This window comes from Oenanthe melanoleuca, chromosome 1A, assembly GCF_029582105.1.
Source record: "Oenanthe melanoleuca isolate GR-GAL-2019-014 chromosome 1A, OMel1.0, whole genome shotgun sequence".
Taxonomy (NCBI): domain Eukaryota; kingdom Metazoa; phylum Chordata; class Aves; order Passeriformes; family Muscicapidae; genus Oenanthe; species Oenanthe melanoleuca.
The window spans coordinates 7,735,575-7,759,594 of record NC_079334.1 but is presented as its reverse complement, the minus strand read 5'-3'; the positions used below and the strand labels follow the sequence as shown (position 1 = coordinate 7,759,594).

The 24,020-nt window shown below is 39.4% G+C and overlaps 1 protein-coding gene across 2 annotated transcripts in view; it reads left to right on the top strand.

The window, feature by feature from the left end:
* SCUBE1 (signal peptide, CUB domain and EGF like domain containing 1) overlaps positions 1-24,020 on the top strand; it is a 184,377-nt gene that overhangs the window by 27,330 nt on the left and 133,027 nt on the right. For both annotated transcript variants that reach the window (XM_056481851.1, XM_056481852.1), the window contains exons 3-4: positions 2,711-2,839; positions 20,330-20,464. In XM_056481851.1, the coding sequence (XP_056337826.1) occupies positions 2,711-2,839; positions 20,330-20,464 (264 nt within the window). The remainder of the gene's footprint in view (positions 1-2,710; positions 2,840-20,329; positions 20,465-24,020) is intronic.

The window sequence follows — 24,020 nt, the reverse complement described above, 5'->3', positions numbered from 1 at the left end:
GGCATGTCAGATGTAGCATTCTGCCCATAAATTATAATTGTTCCATACTCAGGCATTCTTTAAAGAATCTCTTCTTCCAGGTAAAAGAGATAGTGGTGGAGTGGTGGTTGTTTGTATTTCTCTTGGCAGCTGGAGCCTCAAAAATGTTCAGCATTTGGGCTTTGTGCATGTTTTTGTGAGGTTTGTTTGTTTGTTTGTTTGTTTGTTTGTTTTGTTGTTGTTGTTGTTTGGGTTTTTTGCAGGGGCAAGAGGGGCTGGGAATTTTTGGTGCGTTTTTGATTTGGTTTTTTTGGAAATGCAAATTCACCAGTCTTAGCCCCTTGTGTTTTTTTGCTAGCCATACTGGAGATAAAAATTCCAATCAGCCTGCCAGGTGAAGTTTTTAAATAGTTATGTGGGTTTTGGAGGGAAGAAATACCAAAACCCCCACAACATGGCTCTGAAAAGGGGGTGGAATGTTTGGTTCCACTTGTAGTTTTGTACAGCTATTGGGGGGCAAAAGGGAGAAATAATTTTCTAATCCTTTTGCAATATTAATTGTGACTTGAACTCCTGAGAGAATGAGATGCAAAGAATCTGTTTCTTTTGCTATTTTTGTGGTTTCTGTATCTGTTGTATTATCTTTCCATAACTTGAGTGTTTGTATTGCATCATCACTTTGTGCTGCTAATCACAGTACAGCTTTTTAGAAATAAGTATTATATAAGGGGCAGTCATTCAAAAGGCTTCACATTTCTTTGTTTTTGGGGTTTTTTCCCCTTTCAAGGCTCTCCCACTGCTTATTTTAACAAATAGTCCTGTTTGAGTCATTGTTTGAGAAAAAGGACAATGAGTTGCTCAACTCTTGGCATTCTGATGCTGAGGAACATAACAGGTAATAACAGCTCCTTCTGAATTCCCTCTTCTGAAAAGACTTATTGCTGGATAAAAGTTGAGAACAAACCTTGAAATAAAGATGCCATTTTTTTCTGAGTGTCCTGAGGGGAGCCCCTGACACATCTGACATCAAAATCATGTTGGATATTTTTTGAGTATTGACTTGGCCTGTTAAAACATGGCATTACTGTAGAGCTATGTTTTTGTAGAGCTCCTGTTCCCTGTAGCCTGTAGGGAATGACAGGAAGAGTCTGGAAATATTCCTGAATAGTTATGGAAGCTGCAAATTTCTGCTGAGTGGAAAGCAGGCTAAGATTTTGGGAATATGCACCCAGGCACATGGAGATGTGGCTTAATGGGAGCAGCTTCTCAGAGACTGCATTGCAGGTTGTTTGGAATGAGCACTTGACTTGCTGGCTCTTGTTTTCAAGAAAAATCACAGATTTTTTTTTTTTTTATTTTTTAAAAACCTCTTTTTGCTGTCATACTGGACTTGGAAAGCAGAGCTGGCTGTGCCAGGTGGGCATTTGTACAACTCATGGATGGAGATTGTTAGTGAAGAATGAGAACATTCTGAAAAAGTCTGGTTCTTTAAAGACTGGGAAATTGACCTTTAAGCAGCAGATTGTGGGGTTTTTTTGGAAGATCCCTTCTCCAACTTCCTATTTCTGGTTTTGCTGTGGTGCCAAATGCTGAGTTATGAAATAGCCAGTTGGTTTTCCAGATAAAGCCAAGTGTGTAATTCCCTTTTCAAGCTCTTGAGGACATTGTGGAAGGGGGAACTTCTGAGCTGTTGGAGGCAGGTGGATGGAGACTTGGAGAATACTGAGTAGGAATCTGAGTAGATTTTTGGGAGAGGCCAACATAGAGAGAGAGGACATGGAACAGAACTTGGGAGAAGCCTGTTCCTGCTCCCACAGATTGTGTGAGAAGGGACAAACCCATCCTCAATCCAAGGGTCAGGAGTGCTGGAAGCACTGAGTGGCTGAGTCTTCAGAGGAGTCTGGTTTAAAAAAAAACAAAATGAGAAAAATCTGTGTGAACAGGAACCTATTTCAGAAATATGTCAATCACCTCTGCAATGAAAGGCACATTTGAAAATGCAGTGGTGGATAGCTCTGATATACTAACTTTAGGTGATTTTCTAAAAGGATAACTTTATCTGTTTATCCTGTGCTGCCTAACTTAGGGAGAGTAGCTGTGGGCTTTGGTGTAGCTCACCACAAATTTAGACCTGATCCTTATCAAGCCATGAGACTCTCTTTAATTATTTATGTATTTTTAGCTGGTTGATGTGCACCACTGAATTATTCACAAGAGTGACTGTGATACTGAAGTTCCATGTATAAGCCAAAATACAGTTTGTAAAAAGAAGAAAGTTTGCATTTTCTAGAATGAGTGAAGAAGTGATTTTTTTGTAATGAGAGAGGGAAGATCATGACAGATCTTGAAGCAGAATCCATCTCTGATCTTTTATGATCCTCTTTCAGATACAGGTTAGTGTGAAAAAAACCCAAACAACTCTATCATATCTTCTAATAATAAAATACTGGACTTCTTGTGGGTCTTGTGGTGTGGATTAATGCAGAAGATTATAGTTTATTTGTTACAAAAGGCATACTTTGTCTCATGCCATATTAATATTGTGCTTCTCATAGTTGTTATAAGTCAAAGGTTTGACTCATTCTCTGCTTGATTATTTTGAAGATAGAAAATAAAAAAGAAAGTTGAGGCATGTGCATATATCAGAAAACATGCTCAGCTGGAGAAATTTTCCTGTATTGTTAGAATTCTCTTTTTACAAAAGCTTCTTTTTCCTCCTCTTGTGTTTCAGATATTGATGAGTGTGAAAATGACTTCTACAATGGGGGCTGTGTCCATGAGTGCATCAACATCCCAGGCAACTACAGGTGCACCTGCTATGATGGGTTCATGTTAGCCCATGATGGCCACAACTGCCTTGGTAAGTGGTGCATGCTGGCAAGAAACTTCCATTTCTTCCTGTGGCAAGAAGGCCTGATGTGTTTTCTGCATTTTGTCATCTAGAATCTCTTCAGGAAAGACTTGACACAGTGAATACATTCAAACCTGTGTGTTTAGTGGGGTTTAGGTCAGACCCTTACAGCTGTCACTCTTAATCTCAACAGGCTCAAAGCATGTTTAATATTGCTGGGGAAAACCCTGATCCCCAAAGCCTGTGCTGGATGCTTGGGCTTCTTCTTTAAGAAGAGCAATCTGTTAAATATACTGAGATACTTTTTATTTGTTTTTTCCAACTTTTGTAATCCCAGTCATTTTTTTTTAGATCTTGCCCTTCCCTTTTTTTCCCTTTTCAGGCAACACAATTCTAGGATATGGTGTATGAATTTAAATTACAGAATGTTAAAAGTACAAGTAAGCAAGGAAGGAATACTTGGGCATTGAAACAGGGCAGAGAAAACACTAATCACTTATAACTGGAGGGACACTGTCCATTGTGCAAAGCCCCAGTGCAGGATCTTCATTGCTTCAGCAGTCTGAGCATTTGGGGATCTGTATTCTTGATTCATGGCCATTGCTCTGGTTTAAATAAGTTGGGTTTGTCCTAGAAGCTGCACAAGTTTTTGTTCTGAAATTCTTCACACAAGTTACCTGGAAATGAACCTACATTGCTATGTCCAGTTTCCCATAGCTGCTTACTTGTTGGTCTTTTGTTTTTTTAATTCTGGTGTTTAGAGACTAGTCTTTCTGACTACTCCCAGTATAAATGTAATGACCATGTTTGGTACAGTCCTAAGTTAATTTCAAGGTGATGTTAATAAAACAGTGTGTAAAAGGGATTTTTTTTCTGTGTCAGCAACAGCTCTGCTTTAGTAAAACTGAGATATTTGCAATGAAATTCAAGAAATGAGGAAGTGAACCAGAAATATTGAAGTTCACCAGTCTGCACTAACTGAAGCTATGAAAGAACTAGGATGTCAGGACAAGGATTTGATTGGCCTTTCAGTAGATGTATTTTGTACTGCATTTATTTTCAGAGTAATATTTGTTCAGATGGATTATATATCCTGGCCATTGACAGGGGTTTGACTCAAAATTCCAAATTTCATTTGTTATGGAACAAACCAAAATAGATTTATTTGCCTCAGCCTGAGGTGGTCAAATGATTAATGGTGCAAGAGGTATTTCTTACACTAAGAGCAGCCAGACATTAGTTTCAAAAAGAAAGAAAAACTATTTATTCTAATATTCATAAATTCTAACTAAAACAGGCCACAAACATAATAAAATAGTTCAAGTATTTGGAATTCAAATAACTGTGCATATGTGTTGTTTCAAACAGCTTGGTAGTTTCAACTTTATCCAAACAACTCCCATTATAGCAGGGAAAAAGCTCTTTTGAGCCATGAACAGCAAAAGGAGTGACCTGATCAAGGATGAGCCATTGAGGAGGGTTGTGGGATTTTTTTGGACCTGCTGTCTGCATTATTGCTCTCTGGTCATGAAAGGAGGAGGCTAAATCAACAGAGAAAGTCACATTTCTAATTATGTTTTTATTATTTTCTATTCAGCCACTTGATTTTTTGTGGGGTTTTTTTTTGTGGGTTTTTTTTTTGTTTGTTTTGGTTTTGTGGGTTTTTTTAATTTAAAAAGAAAAAGGCCAACAACAATACAAACAGATGACTATAGTGGGAGTAATAGCAAAGATCTCCCTTTATCCCAATGTACAACTAAGGACACAAAAAGAGGTCACAATTGTATTCCTAATTTTGAGGCCATGGGCTGGGGAGGTTTCTATAACATTTTGGAAATTGGTTTGCTTATGCCAAAGATTTTCTTTTTCACCATGATGACATTGGGCATTGAAAGGATTTAAAGTTTTGGTGACTGGTTTCCATCTGTTCTTGCTTTTTGAGAAACCACTTGTTTTTCATGGATTTTATGGAGACAAAGGATGCTTCACAAGATTACTAACAATGTTTCTCCCCTTTCAGTGAATTCTTGTAAGGAAAAAGATTGCATCAGAATTTCTGCATGTCTTGTTTGACATCAGGATTTCTGTGTATCTTGCTTGACTGAGGTCTCTGCAAAATCTTAAGCCATTCTTCTTGTTTTTACATTCCTTTATAAATCTTCACTGAATGTCTTTCTAGTAACATCAGTATAGCAAGATGATTAAAATTTTGTCTATAAATAGCAAACTTGGAGTATTCAATTACAGCAGATGCTGTGGACAAGTTAAGTGCTTTTTCCTTCCTTCCTTCCTTCCTTCCTTCCTTCCTTCCTTCCTTCCTTCCTTCCTTCCTTCCTCCCTTCCTCCCTTCCTCCCTTCCTCCCTTCCTCCCTTCCTCCCTTCCTCCCTTCCTCCCTCCCTCCCTCCCTCCCTCCCTCCCTTCCTCCCTTCCTCCCTTCCTCCCTTCCTTTTCCTTGTCCAGCTAAAAATAATTTATTTTTGCACTCCCCTGAAATAGCAGTAGTTTTTTCTCAGAAATTGCTCTAAATTCTGCTCAGTGGATGCAGGACTAGTATTTGGTCTCATACAGTAGGTTTTAAATATATTTTCCCTTCTTGTACATGAAATACAAATCTGGACTGTTTTGTAATACTTATCTCTTCTGATATAAATACCAAGAGTGACCTGCTTTCATCCCTCCTTTTTGTCTGTTGGTTGGGTTTTTTTGTCATATTTTCTTTCTCCCTAGGTCTGATATGTGGTAGTCACTCTTTAATAGGAAATAAGCATTGCTTTTTTGCAAAAGCAATTCTTGGTCCCAGGCTGCACACATCCTAACTCTTCCTTTTTCTAAAGATTAGGAAAGATGCAAAGCAACATGGACAAAAATTTTATTATATTCAGAGGCATGCTTATTTTATTTATAGGTTTTTCTGTAGTCTTAATTGCTGTAGGAACATGCATTAATACCTTGTAAATTGTAACAAATTTGTCCTCAGAAAGTCCTGTAAGGAAAGAAAATAGAATTTTCATTTTTTTGTGGATTAGTAACTAGGGCAAACAGATTGAGAAGAAACTTAATCTTCACACAAGGTATCTTGATGTCCAAAACATAGGTAGGAATAGAATCCTTACTGTTCTGCATCCCTGCTTTTATTTCAGACAGTCTGTGTAGCTTTGGTTTCTCTTACAGAAAAACAGCAATTACTAAGTTTGGACATATGTAATATGATATCTCAATCGATCCTTTTGTGTGTCAGACCTGAAGATGACTATAAAAGTGGATTTTGATGATTCAATATAGTTTGTGGTTCTTCAGCAGTTAATTCTTTGTCTGGGAAGCAGAGGGGAGCAGAAGTCAGGACAGAAATGCAGCTCCTAGCAGGCATGGTGGGTTCCATGGAGCTCTCTGCAGCAGCTGGGCAGACACAAGTGTGGCACTGCACAGTGCCAGCTGTGAATTGAACAGTGGAATCCTGGCTGTGTCCACAGCCTTGGAGGTGTGCTTGGGGCAGAAGGCCTGAATAATGGAAATTAGCTTTTCACTTGTCTGTTCTCAGATGGTGCTTTGCATCTGTTGACAAAGTCACATGGAAGCCTGTGGGGAAGGAGAGGTGGCACCAGGAGTGGCACTGATTTGCCAGCTCTGGCAGGGGGAGCAGAGCAGCAATTCCAGCTGGGCATTTGGGAGCCTACAGATACAGGAGAAACTTCTGGGATAAACCAGGAGCTGATGAGGCACAGGCCTTGAGATGCCTGTTATAAAATAGACCTTGTTCATGTTTGAAGTCACAAAACTTCCTTTCTTCTAAGGTCTGAGGTTAAGATCTAAACCCAAGTGCCTGTCTTGAAGTGCTCCTTTAAAATCTCTTGGCTTATTTTAGGACCTTGGCATGCAGACTTAAATCCTGGATGGGTAGTAGTAATCTGCAATCTGACTAAGATGAAAAAATTTACATTAGTATATACATAGAATCATTTGGGTTGGAAAAGTTCTCCAAGACCATTGACTTTAACCCTTAGATCATTGAGTCCAACTTTTGATGTATGTATATCATTCAGTCCTTTTTCAGTAAATGTTCCAGTGTTCTATGTGGTTTTGTTTTTCATTTTTTTCAAAATAAACCCAAACCCACTAGAAATCAAAATCTACCTGTTCCTACCCTGCTCCTCAAACATCCACACTGGGACTTGGGATTGTGGCCTCATCTGACTATCAGCATGAAGTGGGAGGAGAGTTGCAAATGTGTGAGAAATCATTCCTAAAGCTGCCAGATGTATCTTGTCCAGAAGTGTCACATAACTCAGGATTGCATAATCACTGGTGTGATTAAAGAAACCAGTGTCTTCTTTTTAATTTAGCTGTATTTTTCTTCTTCTCCTGACAGCTGTGCACAATTGTTGCTTGCTTAAACTCCAAGCAAATGCTGGTATTCCTGATGTTCATTTTTCTTTGTTTCCCAACAGTTGAAGTAGATTTTTTTTTTAATATAAAACTAAATAGCTTTTGCAAAGTTGTTTTTAGTTTCATAAAAACAAATATTTTAAAGAGGAGCTAAAAATGGTTCATTTCCTTGGTCATTTTCCAGTTTTCCTTGTCCTTCTTTCCTAATTCCAGAAGACTTTTAGGTGAGCTGACAGTTGTGTTGTCTTTCTCTAGCACATTAGCAGGGCCTCTAATAATATTATCAGTCATATACTCTCTTCCAGATTTTCCTGGTTAGTAATTCCAAGCTCCTTGGCAGATGGAGGAAGGTTGAATACACCCAATAGCCTTCTTTTAATAACTCTTCATTTTTTATTAAAACAAATGTAAAATTATGGTATTTTTCTCGAGAAGGTTAATAATCTAAATCTTGAAGTTCTTACTCTTTGGCAGGTGGTTTATGCCTTAAGAGAAGCAGGCCAGACCCTAAATCAGGTAGTTGAGTGGCAAGAAGCTGTTCTAACTGTGAGGAGTCCAGGCTACAAGATGGGAATGGGGATTTATAAAATATATACTTACAGACAAGATGAGAACTGTTGAAATGCAAGGTTTAGCAACACATTTATCTGCATGATTTAAACCCTTGTGAGCTCTGCCTTTCTGCAAAAGATGACAGATGGTGATCAGGTCCTTGGGGTGTACTAAGAGCCTTGAGATGAGGGGAGCTTCTGGTATTTAGGAACCTTCCCAAGACAAGCTGCAGTGAACACATTCACACAAATCCATGCTGCAAATTGCACAGCAGACTGCCTTGTAGTGACAAATGTGTTCCTGCAGAATGGAAAACTTGAAAGCATTTTTTGAAGTTCTTTGGTTTTCAGAAGCAAGCCTAAGTGACAAAGAAACTTGTTTTCTGATATACTTCTTCAGCAAACTGATTTTTACCATATTCCTGATTTCAGATATTTTACCAGTCTTGTTTGGTCTGTACAAGTAGATTAATAAAAACAACTGTGATTCATCACAGCAATTTAAAGTGTCCAGTCTTCATGTTACAGCAGCATGAATCAGATTTTAGAACATGTATTGCTCTTCTGCAGATTGTGCTGATTTATAGCTAGGTGCTGAGGAAATATGGGTAGCTAAGATGTAAAGAGACAATTCTTGATTAGATGTTTACATGCAACTTATTTATACATGTATTTGCTTTTGTTACTTGGCTGCCAGCATCCTGTGGAAGTCTCCATGGTGCCAAGTGGTAGCAGGCAGTCAGAAAACTAAATTAAATCTCTCTTTCAAGATGGGATTATAATATTTTAGTTCTGATGATCTTCCAACATCCAATAAAAATCTGGAATCCTCTTTGTGATTAATGGAAAGATCTTTGGTATCCAGCCCTCTCTGAAGCTGGGATCTCAACACTGCTTTTCTTATCTTGCTTTTTCTGTTTCTGTATAAAGTTTTCCCCTTTAAAAGTACTCTAATGTTTGGTCACCCCACATTAATCTTTGGAGTTCAAATGGGATATAACTTTCTTTACATGTTAATTTGCCATGTGTTTGCTTTCTTAAGCCAATAAGAAGTACTAAAACAAGTGAGTGTATAAATCAGCATAGACCAAAGTTTTCTGTTAGGTATGGGGAAATAATCAGAAGTGTAGAATAAATCTTGGTGGCTGTCAGCTATGAAGTTAGATTCTCAGACTGTCATAATAAATTAGGAAACTGGGAGCTGTGTGACAGCAGCATCAATCTCAGTCTCTTGTTTCTGCAAGTCTTCTTGTTGTCTGAGCCTTTTTATTTCTTTCTTTTTTTTTTTTTTTTTTTTTTTTTCCCCCAAATACTTACTCCCTGGAGGAGGTAATCAATCACAGCAAAGATATCTCTACATGAAACACTCAGGAAAGTAAAGAGTAAACAGCTTAAAGTGTGAAGCTAATATGTATAACTTAAATCCCACATGGATGCTCTTAGTTTGATATAGGTGTAGATAGTGTCTTGGTTCAACAAGCTCAGAGATATTGCATCCTTGCTGCTTTACCTGGTTTGTGTTAGTTTTGTGTCTTTTGTTAATTCATCTTAACTTTCTCATTATAGCAAATTTCTGAGCCAGTGTGGCCTATATTGATGTATACCTTAAGGGAAAAACTATAAAATGGATTGAATTTATCAAAGCTTTGGGAGCTGCATTGTGTTTAGCACTTAGTTAAACCAAGGGAGAATGTGTGCTCACCTGGGGGTGCAGGATTCCAGCCCATAATGGGTGTGTCAGGTGTGCATGGCATTCAAGCCCTCCCTAATGGAACAGTGCCTTTTTCACTCCTAGAAATGACATAGAAACACTGAATTCATATGGATTACAGAAAGGCATCAGACAAAGTCATCTGATCCCTGGTTTCAAAGAGAGTCACTGTCGAGCTATGCTCAGAATGCAGTCAGTTCTTGGCAGTGTTGATTTATGATAAACATTGTGATTTATACAGTCAAGAAACAGCCATCAGGAAGAATATCTGCTGCATAGTTGCTGACTGTATTAGAAAATGAGACCTAACTCTTTTCCAGTAGGAATGAGCTCTGGATGAAAGGTTGGTAGTGGATTTCTTGTTAAGTAGATTATAGGATCAGATTTCCATAGTGCCTTGCCTTTGCTATCTAATACTCTCCATGAATTTCTGTATCTTTATATTATTCTTTGGGTTTCAGTGGACATTGTGCAAACTTGAAAGTATGGATTTAACTACAAGACCAAGGTAGAGGCTTGTCTTTACTGCTTTCATTACCTTCTGCAGACTTCAATCCAGTTCCTTTTCAAGCATCTCAAAATATTCCCTGTTTCTTACTGGAGCTGGATCAGAGCATAAGACATAGTTTTGCATAAAGGAGGAGCAGGAAGGAACATGGAGTAGTTGATGGCAGCATGTTTTAATAGGGCTTTTTTTTTATGATTGTAGCTAACATCAAAATAATAATAGTCATTAAAAAGTCACTGGACATACTTTTATAAGAATGGTTGTTTAGAGAATTTCCAATGTTTGGGATTAAAGTGGGGGTCCTGGTCCTGGTGAACAGCAGAATATCCCTGAGCAGGCAGTGCCAAGGGGGACAGGAGGCCAGTGGGATCCTGGGGATCATCAGGAGGAGCAGAGCCAGGGTCAGGGAGTGATGCTGCTCCTCTGCCCAGCCCTGGGAGGCACATCTGGAGAGCTGTGTCCAGCTGTGGGATCACCAGCACAGGAGTGGGGCCAGCAAAGGGCTGTGTAGATGATGAGGGGACTGGAGCATCTCTCCTGTGAGGAATCAAATGGAATCTGGTTCTGTGGAAGTCTGAGGGATCTTATAAATGCATACAAGTATCTTCAGGGACAAGGGGCACAATCTGAAACACAGAGTCTCCTTCTGAATATAAGGAAAAACTTCTTTGCTGTGAGAGTGACAGAGCACTGGGACTGTGAAGTCTCCTTCTCTGCAGAGATTCAAAACCTACCAGGACACAATCCTGTGCCACCTGGTCCAGGTGCCTCTGCTTCAGCAGGGGTGGGCTAGATGATCTCCAGGGGTTCCTGCCAACCCTATCTGTTCTGTGTTTCTGTAATGAAAATATATTTTGTTACACAAATAAGGGTTCATATTGTGCCATAGGATGGAGCAAAAATGTTTGAAAAAGTTGAGAAACTATTTAATTATTTGTGTTGTTTATTTTGAAGGCATAATTGAAAAACTACTTCTGAAATTAATCAGAAACTCCATAAAAATTATGAGTATGACAGCAATGGAAGGGTTCTGGATCCAGCTAAGGATTTAGAGGGACTGTGTGATCAGTCATGTAGAGCTTGTTAGATAAGGTGCCTGTCCCTGTGCATCAAAATGTGCAAGCACTCTGGTCCCTGTGCATCAAAACTTCTGTGTGCACAGCAGGTACCAGTCATGATATCTTGCTGCCTGTACAACTGCAGTGCTTCTTAAATAGGCCTGAGAGTGGCTCTGTGTCACCAAGTGTTATTCAGTACTTCCAAAAAACTCTGCAACTCCCTGTATGAACATGTTAGGGAAGTCTAAGAGACCTGGTTTAAGTCACTTTAAAAATAACTTGAAGAACTCCTCCAAAACTATAAAACCTGAGTGGACCACAGGCTCAGGCTGTTAATGACTGCACATTGAAAGAATGTGAGTACTCATTCTTGTGCTCTGAAATGACATGAATACCCCAGGCAAGGACTGACTTTTGCTTTGAGTAGATTCCAGCAAGTGTCCACTTCATCATTTCACACAGGCTACGTGTCTGAGTGGGACCTCAGGGCTTTCAACTTGCAGAATTTGTCAGTAGATGGTCATTCCATTTGCCTTAGCATGTAAATAGTTTTCCCTCTGATTTAATGTTCTGTACAACCAGCATTAGATATCTCAGAGTAAAAGGTAAGAAGGCTTTCAGTGGAATAAGTTGCCCATAGCAAGCTCTGCATCATTCCTGTAATTTACAAATTAATTTATGTGCAAGAATCAATTGGATTTGGTCCTGCTGAGGGCTGTGGAGATGCTCAGGGGTTTAGAACATCTCTTATATGAGAAGAGCCTGAGGGAGCTGGGGCTGGAGAAAAGACCAAGAGAGAATCTTACCAATGTCTGTCAGTGTCTGCATGGAGGGTGTCCTGACAAGAGGTTCTTCTCAGAGGTGCCAAACAGCAGGACAAGAGGCAGTGGCAGAAACTGCAACACAGCAAGTGTTCTATGAGGAATATAAGGAGAAACTTCTTTGCTGTGCAGGCAGCTGAAGCCCAGAGAGGATGTGGAGTCTCTTTCCATAGAAGACCCTCAAAAGCCATGTGGGCACAATCCTGATATGCTCTAGGGTGACCCTGCCTGAGCAGAGAGGTTGGATGATATCCAGTGTACTCCTAAGTAAGAATTCTTAGGGGTTTTTCTTTAAAAATTGCACCTGTTCTATAGCTGTTAGAGAAATCCACTTATGTGTTCCCAGGTGCTGGTGAAAAGAATATACAGGTATGGTGAATTTTACAGGGAAGGTGGAGTTAGGGTGCTTGTTTGTTCTGATTTATTTTGGATTCTTTGTGTTGGCTTTACACTACTAAGCTCTAAACTTACTAAATTCATGCTTTCTCTACATAAATATGATGTTCCTGAAGTCAGGTTTTTTGACTGCTGTTGCTTTTCATTGCTAATTCCCAGCTCAGGGCAATGCTGCAATTTCTTTATAAGAGGTGAATGTGGCTGATGTGTCCATCTGTTGAGTTGCTCAGCATTAACACAACTTACTGCAGCTTACATGTTCTAATGGGTGGCTGGTGCACTGGTGTCCAATTGTTTTCTTAAACCCAAGTAGTCAAAAAAACCCCAACCAACCAGTCCAGCTTTGTACTGTGTGATACAGCACAACTGGGGTGAGTGGTAAGCTGGTGTTGCCATTTCATATTAAAAAAAAATACTATTTGCTGTAAGACCTTAAATATGTTTCAGGCATTTCTGTCCAGAGAAATCAGATAAAATATTTGTTCTAAATACTGGGTTTTGTGGTGCTCATGTTTAGGAGAGTGGATATACTGAACTCATTTCTCAGGTGGCAAAAATACCCATTTACCCAAATGTTTTATGCCAAAGGAATCATTCATTCTCTGAAGCTATTCAGAAGCTGAGGCTAGCTTTATAAAACAGTTTTCACCAATGGAGGTAATTTCAGGAAAGTGTAATTGTTTTGATATGACCTACAGGAAGGATTTCAGGACTTACAAAACATTTCAACAATTTTCTGTTCTCCAGAAGTTTAATGAGTAGTTATGTGTCTGACTAAGCCAATTTACCTGAATAAGCCAATATTTTTCTACTCCTTCTATAATTCTCGTTTCACTGTATTGAAAGTTGTGCTTGAGACTCTCCCATTTCTTCCACTTTTCATGAACCTCAAGTATTATCCACACAGAGCATGAGAATGGCTTCATAGCCTACTGGATGCTGCAGTGCTTAAAATCCCTCATCTGAATCTAGAGAGGCCCCTGTGTTACTGATAGATAACAATGAAAATCTTTAATCTAGCCATTTTCTAGGCTTTTATTACCAGAGCTCAGGAAGGAAGTACTTCATGTGGTGTAGACCTGGAAAATGTTACCAACATGGGATGGAGATACTGTCTCATTTTTCACATCAAGTTTTATGGGTTTTTTAACCCACAGCAAAATCTTTTTTCATTATTGAAACAATAATAACACTACAAGAAGAAGAGCAACAAGCAGGTTTGAGTTGACCCAAACCAGATTTTTCTCATCTTAGTAGGGTCTATAAGTAAATATAAAAGGTGGCAGGTATAAGCTGTAATTATCCTGGAAGAAGGATAGTTCAGTTCAGCTTGCAGCAGTTAATGATGCTGAGGAAAAAGACAAAGTAAGGGGCATGATGGTAATAGATAAATAATAATAAATTATTTTATTATTTATATTATTTATATTTATTATTTATAATAAATAATTTACTTATCTCAGATTTTTCCTTCAATTGATCTGGACTGCTGCTTGTTTGTATCTGTAATTAGCTTCCCTCCACTAGTTTATGGAGTAATGTTAATCAAATATTTGCCACTTGGAGTGCCTACATATAACTAGATGTCAGTGGGAACTGCAGACTTATACAAATGGGGTGTGTGGATGTCTGTGCCTCACAAAAAGAGCTTCATGCCAAGCTGGAGGCTGCTGGCATTCCTAGACAGTGGTACAGATGAAAAGAAGTGTGATCAAATTCACACAAAATTGTCTTAAAACCCCAATCAAGAGAGTGGATAACATGAACAAATAATTGAGCAGGAACTTTGTTGTCAGGAGGCCACCTGTGAAAGGATAGAAGCTACAACTAAGAAGTCACATTCAGGGACTTGGATGTTTATTTTGGTGTGTTCCCTGGGCTGTACAGAGCAAAGGAGTCTCTTGCAGCTGCATTTATGCCATGTTTGCCTGCTGTGACATTTAAGACATTCCACTGTGTGTCACAAAATAGCTGCAGAAACGATTGGAAGCATCCTTTTCAAGTTGTGCAGGCAAACAAGAAACCCAGTCAGTGAGTGCTGGGTGGGAGTGGTGATTGTAGGTGATTGTAGCCCATTGAAAGACTGAATTCTGCAGGGCAGATCACAGCCAGCACTTTAAGTGTTCTATCCTTGTACATAAGCAAAGAGTGGTTCTAGGGATCAATTCATTAATCAATTATTTTTAAATGATTGTAGTTTTCATCACCCAAGAGCGTTCTTGTGATTTTTCTTTATGTTTCTCATCTGTAAAATATGCTTTATTTCTCAGGGGAAGGTAATTTTCCATCTTTTTTGTTGTTTTGGGGGGTGTTTTTCATGTCTAGTTCAGTAAAGATTGACTACTCTAGGATCCATCTTCTGCAAGTGCATCTTTTCTCACCAAGGGCTCTAGTGAATATTTTTGCAACCATGGGGGTGAATGAAGCACTGAATTCAAGGCTGTGGTGCCCTTTCTCCTTTTCTTCACCAGATTTTTCAGTTTCTAAAAGGAGAGGACAAAAAGTAGAATCTAGCCTCATGTGCAAATAACAGAAAATTTAGGTCCAGCTTTTAAATTTTTGTTGAAGTCCAATTTCAGATCTGCTGGAGATTGAAATGCTGGGCACAAAAGCAGCAGTGCCTCATAATATTTCTCCCTGCTTGCTGATACGAAGTCAATCAAAGGAAGATGGTTTGGCAGCTCTTTGAATTAGCAGTGATTCCTGTTTCCATGGCCCCTCAGCTGCTGCAAGGGATCACCCTCCCCACCTCCTCAGCGTGTCACTGCTTGTAGCAGCGTTCCAGCAGGAGCACCTGCCTGCAGCCTCTGCTCTGATCCCACTCCTACTTGCCAGATTTGCTCCCTGGGCTTACATGGGTATCTTGAGATCCCATCTTCCAAGACACCCACTCCAACAGAGCATCATGGTACTTGCAGGATTACAGAATTGAGAAGAGTGTGTTCCAAATGCTGCTGTCATTAAAGGTTAACTCCTAGAAATGAGCACATTTTGTTTTAAACATGATATACTGGAGTGATTTGAATTGTTTCTGTGATTATCTTATTTGTATATTTCTATGCTCCAGGGTTCAGAGGAGATGAGAGAGACACTACAAGGCTAAGGGGGATTTGTAAGATCAAGAAAAATGCAGAAAAATCAAGTAGTGAATGAATATTTACTCTTTTTCACAATAATGAATTCTGGGGGCATTCATCCAGACTATGAAGCAGCATTTTAAAAATAAATACATGCATGTCATTTTTATAAACAAAATTAAATCTCATAATAGTATTGTAGAAGTAATTGCCCCATTGTGTTGGGCACATTGAAGGTTAGAGAAATCCACACAGGAAAGATCCAGCAGGACAATGGTCTAGGAAGTGATTCAGGAAAGTTGATAGGTGTGTGATGGCTGAAACCTGGGAGAACATCTCTGCAATGGTTCTGTCCCATCTTTACAGTCTTCTCCTGAATATCAGCTGCAAGGACAGTGTCAGAGATGCTGGGCTAGAAGTGATTTTGGTATAATTATGACTGTAGTAAATCCAGTATCCAGTAAAACTACTAAATGTAGTTTAAAAAAAAAATTTCATTTACTTTCAGCCAGCTTTCTGACTAGAAATATTCAGATTATAATGACTTTAAAATTCCAGAATCAGGCACCTACATTTTCCAACCCTGTGGTTGCTAATCTTTTCCCTTACAAATGCAAAATATCCTAAGTTGTGTTTTGTTGCTAACAAAACATTATTTGAGAAAAACAAAATTTGAGAAAAGTCTGCAGTATTGCTATCAGTGCTTCATCTCTCTGTCACCATGTTTTGCACTGGTAAAATAGGCATCTTAGAGACATCTTCCAAAAGTTTCCAAGAGTAGCTTAGAGGAAAAGAAATAGCAGGATCAGCTCCCTGGATCATGAGTCAAAATCCTGTTTTTAGAAGTCTCAGTGCTACAGCAAGTACATTTTACTATGGTTCCCAAATGCTTTGGAGATTTTGAAGACTCAGATTTATGAGGGGCTTAAGTGTTTATGAAAATGCTGACATGAAAGAGAAATGTCAGAAGGAAGGAAGAGAAGATCAGGGGAGGAAGAGAACAGTGGACATACTGTCCCTGGCATTGACTGTGTGTAGTGTTTCCACTTTTGTGTCTTCCTGCTGGTGGTTTTGGTTTCAGCTACCCTTAGCAGACCTTTCTCCCTCCATGGTGTCTTTTTGGAAGAGCTTCTTCAGGCCAAATGCTGCAAGAAGCTCTGTGCCAGATCAGGGTGAAACACCAGTGAAGTTAATTTGAAAAATTCATCAGATAAATTAAATGAGAAACTGAAAACATTTGTTTATTTAATATATAAACCATTCATCTTTATCAACTGTAATATTTCCTACCCTTTGATACTGTTCCACACTACCACTCTCCAGAGGATCTCATCTGACTGAGGTACAGAGCACAAGTTTGATTATGTGAAGGCAGTGAGCCAAAAAGCTAGAGGTCTTATGCAAATTGAAATCTGCATTCATTTACATAATGCTTCTGATATATAGATATAGCTATATATGTATGCATTTATGCAGCCATTATCTCTCTGTTCAAAGATCCTTCTCCTTTCCCAGCCTTTCCCTGGGCTGGCTCTTGCCCTGGTCCTGCTTGTCCCAGATGAGGACTGGCCACTCTAAAGTCCAGGGGCTCCTCTCCCTGCAAACATAGGTTTGTCACTGGTCTAAATGCTGTAGCAGCAATTCTTGCTTTTGTGCTGGTTGTCATCTGAGCTGTTTATTTGTGCTGGTAAGGAGCAGCTAAGAGAAACTGAGCTGTTTCTAGGTGCTTCCAGCAGCAAACAGAATCACAGGACAGTTCTTTGTGATGGGCACTACAGAGAATGGTCTAAGAGCATGTATTCACTCCCTACTAGATCTTCATCCTCTTTTGAGGATGGGGTTGGAGCAGCCATGTGGAATAACCACCTGAGCTCAGCTCAGGTTAGATTCTTTCAGCATTCTTTTGTGGGTTTGGACTATAAAAACTTGCTGAAATCTTCCTGCATCAGTGGGGTTTTGAGACTCAGCTGTCCTGTAAGAACTGGATAATGTACTTTAGGAATCTGCGCACTGTTTGATGGGGAGACCAAGCTGAAACTTTTGTTATATAAAGAGGCTAGGAAATGGGTTTGACTTCCCATACACCATTTTAAAGGAATGGAGTCTTGCTTCTGCTCCCTTGAGGCTGCCATCCTCAGAGAGAAAATCTGGTCCTGAATGATCAGTGGTACCTGATTTTGTGTAAAAGTTTATCAAAGAAGACCTGTCTGTTGTTCTAAAAGAAGAGCGAAATCTGTTCTATTAAGAATAGAGTAATAAATCAAGTTAGCTTTGTATTTGTGTTCAGTCAATGTAGAAGTTTTTAAATTGATTTTAGCTGGGGCTGAGAGTAGATGTTTGAGTGAAGGGATTTTATTCCATAAGTGACTTTTTTCAAATCTCTAGAGTTAGACCCCTGGGGTGCAGGTGTAAACTGTCACACAGAGTTGGCACCAATTAAAGATCCTGAGATCTTTAAAAAAAACCCTCAGTTTTTTCAAAACAGTCAACAGCCATATTTGTCATGTAGAGAGCCAGCAAAACTGGAGCTAAAAAACTTTATGGAAAACCTGACTGCTTATTTTGGTGTTTATGTGGAACTTAATCTCTAGAAAATCTGGTTCAAAATTCAGTCCCACCCATGCTGCACTACCAATGTTTCTACATTCAGGTGGATGACTTGAGCTGCACTGAATGAGAATTGCACAGTGAAAGAAAGAAATAGGCCCTTGTGAGCTTTGAAAAAATTCAGAGACATTAAGGAATTACTCTGCCAGATCTATCAAAACTTAACCTTCTTGGAATTGATGGAGTTCACTTGCATAACTTCAGAAGACTATTTTATGCTGTTCTCTCAACTGGGTTATTAATAAACTGACAGGCTAATCACAAAGTGCTTTATTGGAAAGAAATTTTACACAGTGAAGAATTGAATAAGTATTTTCCAGGCATCCATGTCCAATAGATTGCTTGGTGTGGTGGGTATTAAGCAATACTTCCCTGTAAGGCTGAAGTGATAGAAAGTGCTCCAAAAAGCCCAGCACTAGCAGGACTGAGACCTGAGAAGAGAACATGTAAATCCTGCACCATCACCAAGATCCATTGCAAAACATGATAGAGATAGAGTCATCCTAGATCCCAGCTGTCTCCTTTCTTCAAGTCCTTCTCATCAATGCCTATTAAAATGATTTTGAGGCAAGTTATTGCACACAATTGGAAGAAATTCCTCATAGAAAAGCTTTCTAAAGAATTTTGACTGTAATAGTTTTATTCTAGCTTATGGATTTGGGGCTTGGTGGTAAACTGATCTCTTTGTGGAAGTAGTAAATTATTAGCATTTGCTATCAATAGTAGAAGAAAAATGTTTACAAGTCATTGCATTCATTTCAGATTATTCACCAGAGTTGAAAGGCAACTGTTTGAGTGACTTTGTGATACCATAAACAGAGCTCTGGGAAGAACACATACTCTGTAGCATAATTTGGCTTTATGCATGTACCAGCTGAGGCTTCCCTTCAGTAAGTGTTCAGCTGATTTTCCAGAGAGGAGAATCTAGATTCCAGCTGTTCTGAAGGAGCAGGTTTGAGTTGGCACTCAAGGGCAGCAAGGCCTGCTGACTGACAGAGGAAGGGTCTAGCCAAGATATTTATTTTCTTTCTTGTGAAGCAGTAGGCAAGGAAAGTCTTCATTTCCCTGTTTCCTGCACACTACCAAAATCTCAGTTCTGGAAAAGAGTAAGAACTGAAGGCAGGGGGAATTTTGATATGGAGAGTTTGAGTCAATAGTGCTTAAAATTTCCTGGTAAATAAAAAAAGGAGGGTTGTCTACACAGTTCATGAGGCTGCCTGGTTTCCCTGGGTGCTGCAGTAATTACCCCAGAGCTGTCACACCAAGGCAGCACAAACAGCAATAGCTGGGTGAGCTCACGGCCAGCCCTGTGTTCAGACCAGCAAAAGCAGCTTGGGTTTATTTCAGTGTACACTGTCCAGTCCTGGTGGAATTAATTTCTGCAGGAGCTGTGCCAGCTCTTCTGAGGTTTAGAGTGTTGTGGATCATTTAGCTTTGTTGTGGGTTCTTGTTTTTTTTTTTTTTTCTTGCCTCTTCCAAAAATAAAACGAAAGCAAAACACACACCAGCTCCATTGCCTGCATGTTGGCACATACTGTGAAATAACTTAACTGGCTGAAGAGTCCTCATAAAAAAAGGAAAGCATGGAATTTTCAGGTGGCAAGAAGAAAAAGCAAAAAATAGGTATGACTCACTTTCATGAGCAAAACAGGAGAATTGTAAAGTTGAATGTGGGTCGGATGCCTAATAGTGGCAGTGGTTTCCCAATGCTGATACATATGTGTCTGCTAAACACTACAGCATAAAAACAGTTATGCCAAGAGAAGTGATGGGGGAGAGCCCTCAAAACAGCCAGTAGCTAGTGCTGCCTTTGTGGTTTTATATATTTGCCTATTAAAATGACAATACAGACATGGAACATTTAAGATTTAAGAAGCCTTCTTTTCACTAAACAACATTAAACAAACTGACAAAATAGGGGGTTATGACTCCAGTAATTGAAACATGCTGTTCTGTTCAAGACCAGAACTCTATAAAGACTCTTTTCACCCAGTAATGCCCTTTGTGTTTGCCTGCTACCCCTGCTGGAAATTACTGTAGACCTGAAGTATGTCTTTCCAAGTGGAGTGGGAATGACAGAGTGCAACAGCACACTTGGCAGATGGGGTCACAGCCTTTTTAGGTTGTTCATGTTCATTGTGCATTGGAAATCAATTTGCAGCTCAGAATACATGAAGACGACGTGGGATTTCTGTCTGCACTGTTTGGGGTTTTTTTTCATGTTAACTTTAAGCCTGAAATGCAGGAGAAATAATTAGAGGGATTAATTTGGGTAATCTTCACTAGGTTAATTTACAGCGTGCCTTTTTGTGTGTTGCTCACTCCTCTAGATTTATATTCCAAATATGTATATTATCTTGAATTTCTTTTTCCTTCTGTCTTGTAGATGTTGATGAGTGTCTGGATAACAATGGAGGCTGCCAGCAGATTTGTGTAAATACTATGGGCAGCTACGAATGTCAGTGCAAAGAGGGTTTTTTTCTGAGTGATAACCAGCACACCTGCATTCATCGCTCCATTGGTAAGTTTTCAGCATGTAAAATTTGCTCTTGAGATAACAGTGTTCAATCAGAAAAGCTGAAACTGTTTGGGGTTTGTTGGGTTTTTTGTTTTTTACTCTCCACAGTTCCCAAAATCATTTTACTGGTTGGTTGAAATGGATTGATTCCTCTGCTACCCAAACTTGTAGCAGAGCCATAAATAAGACAAAGAAACAGGCTTTGGTTTGACACACAAATTATGCTTGGTTCGCACAGCAGACTCTTTGTGCAGGCAGAAACAGATTTTTCAAATGGTAACTTTCTGCTTCTGAGTTTCCAGAAGTAAAAAATCTGATTATTGGATAATGGTGCACCTGTGTTTCACCTTAGAAAGCATGGTGTCTTAAATCCAAGAGGACAGCTCGTTAATTCTGCAAATTACACAGGTTACAGGGGTTTTGCCAGCTGTGTAACTCTGCTTCATTGCAGACTGATCATGGTTGAATCTGTATTGACACAGGACTTTCCTTTGGTTCAGTACCCTGTCCTAGGTGGATTAAAACACAATTTCTGTGTTGCCTATGCACTAGCAATAGAAACAAGGAATCCTTGCAGAGCTGTGATCCTTGTCTGCTGCTGTTTTGGACTAGAATAAGCAGCTCTCCCTTTTCTATAGATGTCAGACATGGAAGACAAGTTTGAGGGGAAAGGGAGAAAAGAAAACAACATAGTCATAAATCTTTGCAATTAAGTGGACTCTCTCAGTGTTCATTCAGGTTTCTGTGGCCCTGGCAGCAGTGGGAATATATGCAGCAAACTCATTTACCAATAAGCAATACAGCATGACAAAGTAGCAAGATGAGACTGGTGATCAACAGTGTAAGCATGCTGTAAATTTCAGCAGGCCACACAAATGTTTCTGAACTCTTTTAAGTGACTAATACTGACCAGGAAATCATACTTGAACAGGGTATGAGTTTATGATATTTTACTTTCTTACCAACAGAATGACTAATTTTGCTACAGCACAGCATCTCAGAAGTGTAACTGTGTTTCTGGCACTGTGTGTCTGCTTGAACAGAATTGTAACAACAAGCAGTGATTTCAGAATCATGAAACTGTGGAATATATTGACAGGTCCACTTTTTAGCATGATTATTATGTTTTAAGTATTTTGATTATGACAAGACTATGCAATTAAGCTACATGAACCAGTGCATGTTTGTTATCTAATAGGTTTTTAGTCATTCTTTAAACTTTAAATTGTCCAGATTTCTGTCTGCCATAAAGTAACCCTGACACAAAGATATCCAACAGAGCAAGGAATAGTAGCTGGAGGCTTAATGAAAAGCACATGCAGAGTACTGTGCTACAATCATTATTTCAATTTGCACATTATAAAAATTCCCAGCTGTAATAAAAAAAAAAAAAAATTATCTGAGATGAAAATTAATGAAATAAATTAAAAATGAGACTCTAAAGTCAAAAGTTTATTCTAAGGAATAGTTTCATTGGGGGAAAAGGGTATTTTTTTATGGCTGTGAGGATTCCTAGTTTGTTAGAAAGATGAGAGGAGTGGATTTCAACACTGACTGCTATGGGCATATGATAAATATGCATGGAAAATATATTTGTGTTAACTTGTTTACAAAGAAAGTGTCATACAAGACATGGATGTTTCATTTGAAGCAATATCTTAAAACTGTTTCAGATCTGAAAAAAGCCAAGCAAACTAGCAAATAGACTCGTGGGGATTGCAGTTTGTTTTATGAGCAAATGGTTTGCAGCTTTTCAAAAGCAAAGTGTCAATTTACAATAACAGCAAACATTACACTGCAGTGTCATGCTCCCCCACAGAAATACATCAGGTGGGTATGCTGGAGGAAGGAACTGAGATGAAATGATCTCTTTCACTTGTCAGAGGTGACTGAGCTGCAAGCAGTAAACATGCATGGTGAGAAAGCAAATGGCTTTTTTAATATCTGTGTTTACTCGCTTTCGTAGGTCTCACTTGTAAACACTGCTACAGAAACTGTTGGAACACAACATTACACATTACCATATTTATCCAGAGTGGTGCCTGGGGCTGTATTGTGACTGTACCTCTGTTGGTAAACAGGGCTGAGTGGACAAAGCACACCACGCAGCCAGCCCTGCAGTCCAAACACAAAGGCACTGACTTGCCAAAGCCCTTTAGCAAGTTTGTTGACTTTGTGCATAATAAGATCCATTCATTGCAGGGTGGGTGCATTTCTGTCTCTGTAAAATGCATGTGCAGTCACAGAGTGTTGGGTCCCCAGCATTACCTAAAGTCTCTCCAAGAACTCAGCTAGTCTAAAACCATCAGCCACAAGGCTCTTCCTGCAGTTTGCTGCCACCTTTCCCCTCCAGTTTTCAAATGCCTTGGGGAAAAAGGGAGAAGCATTGCAGGGTGCTTAGGACATGATTGGAGTTGGGATGAGTTGGAAGGGAGGGAGCAGCACCAAGCCTAAGGATGTCCAGCTCACCTCCCCACACACCAGCAGAACTGGTTGGAGCTCACCAGCACATTCAATAATGGGGTGGTTTCAGAGTTTGAAAAGAGCTTTGGGTACTGAGAGTTGAGCAGAGGAAGGAATACAACCCTTTCTGCACTCTCCAGGTCTTCCAATAGGAGATATCCTCCTTAAAATTGTTGGCTGCTCTGTGAATTTTCTCAGCTTCCAGAGATGCACTGTGCTTGTCCCAGTGTTTTTGGGGTGTTGGTGTCACTGTGCTCCTACCCACAGGTTGTGGTTAAAAGCCATGTTGGAGTTCATGATGGGGGCTTATGCTCTTGTTTCTCAAATAACATGTTGTCTTGCCATCCAGAAGTGATATTATGTCTTGTAGACAAAAAGGATTAATGATCCACAGAGAAATAATAATTTTATACTAGTGGGAGGCCAGGCTGACATTAAAGTCAGAGCAAACCCTGGTGTCCCAGCATTTGCATTGTTTCACTGTCTTCATTACAGGCCTACTGATTTCTTATGTTTAATCCCAGTATTTTGGGAGGATGCTATGCCCAGTACAGCTTACCTCATTTATTTTTGCATAAAACTTAATTTTGCTTTGCTGAATCAGATTTCAGTGCTAGTTTACTTACAATAGCAATGGCAAGAACAGGGAGAGAGAATGGGAGGGAAAATAGATTGTAGAAGTTATGGAGAACTTAACAGTTGTTTATCTTTGTGTATCTTAATTGCATGAGTGTGTATGAACACTGGGAATTGTACCAGAGACAAGGTTGTGTTTGTTTCTTAATGGCTTAAAGAGAAACCTGAATAAAACAGCTGTTACTGTATCATCTCCAGCTCCAGAGGGAGCATGTGTTTAATAAATGTGGAGATTAGTATCGTGCACTTCTGCTGGGACTGAGGCAGGTTAGTGGGTTACAACACATTTTCACTGAATCTGATGATTAGCCAAAAGCCTTGATTCAACAAAGCCTTGGGAAGGCTGGTGAAAAATCTAAATTTGGCTTTAAAAGTGTCAAAATAGATAGAGTGCCTATAGATAGACAAAACAGACAGAATGCCTGTATCTCCCTTGAAGCTCACACTGAACACAGTGAAG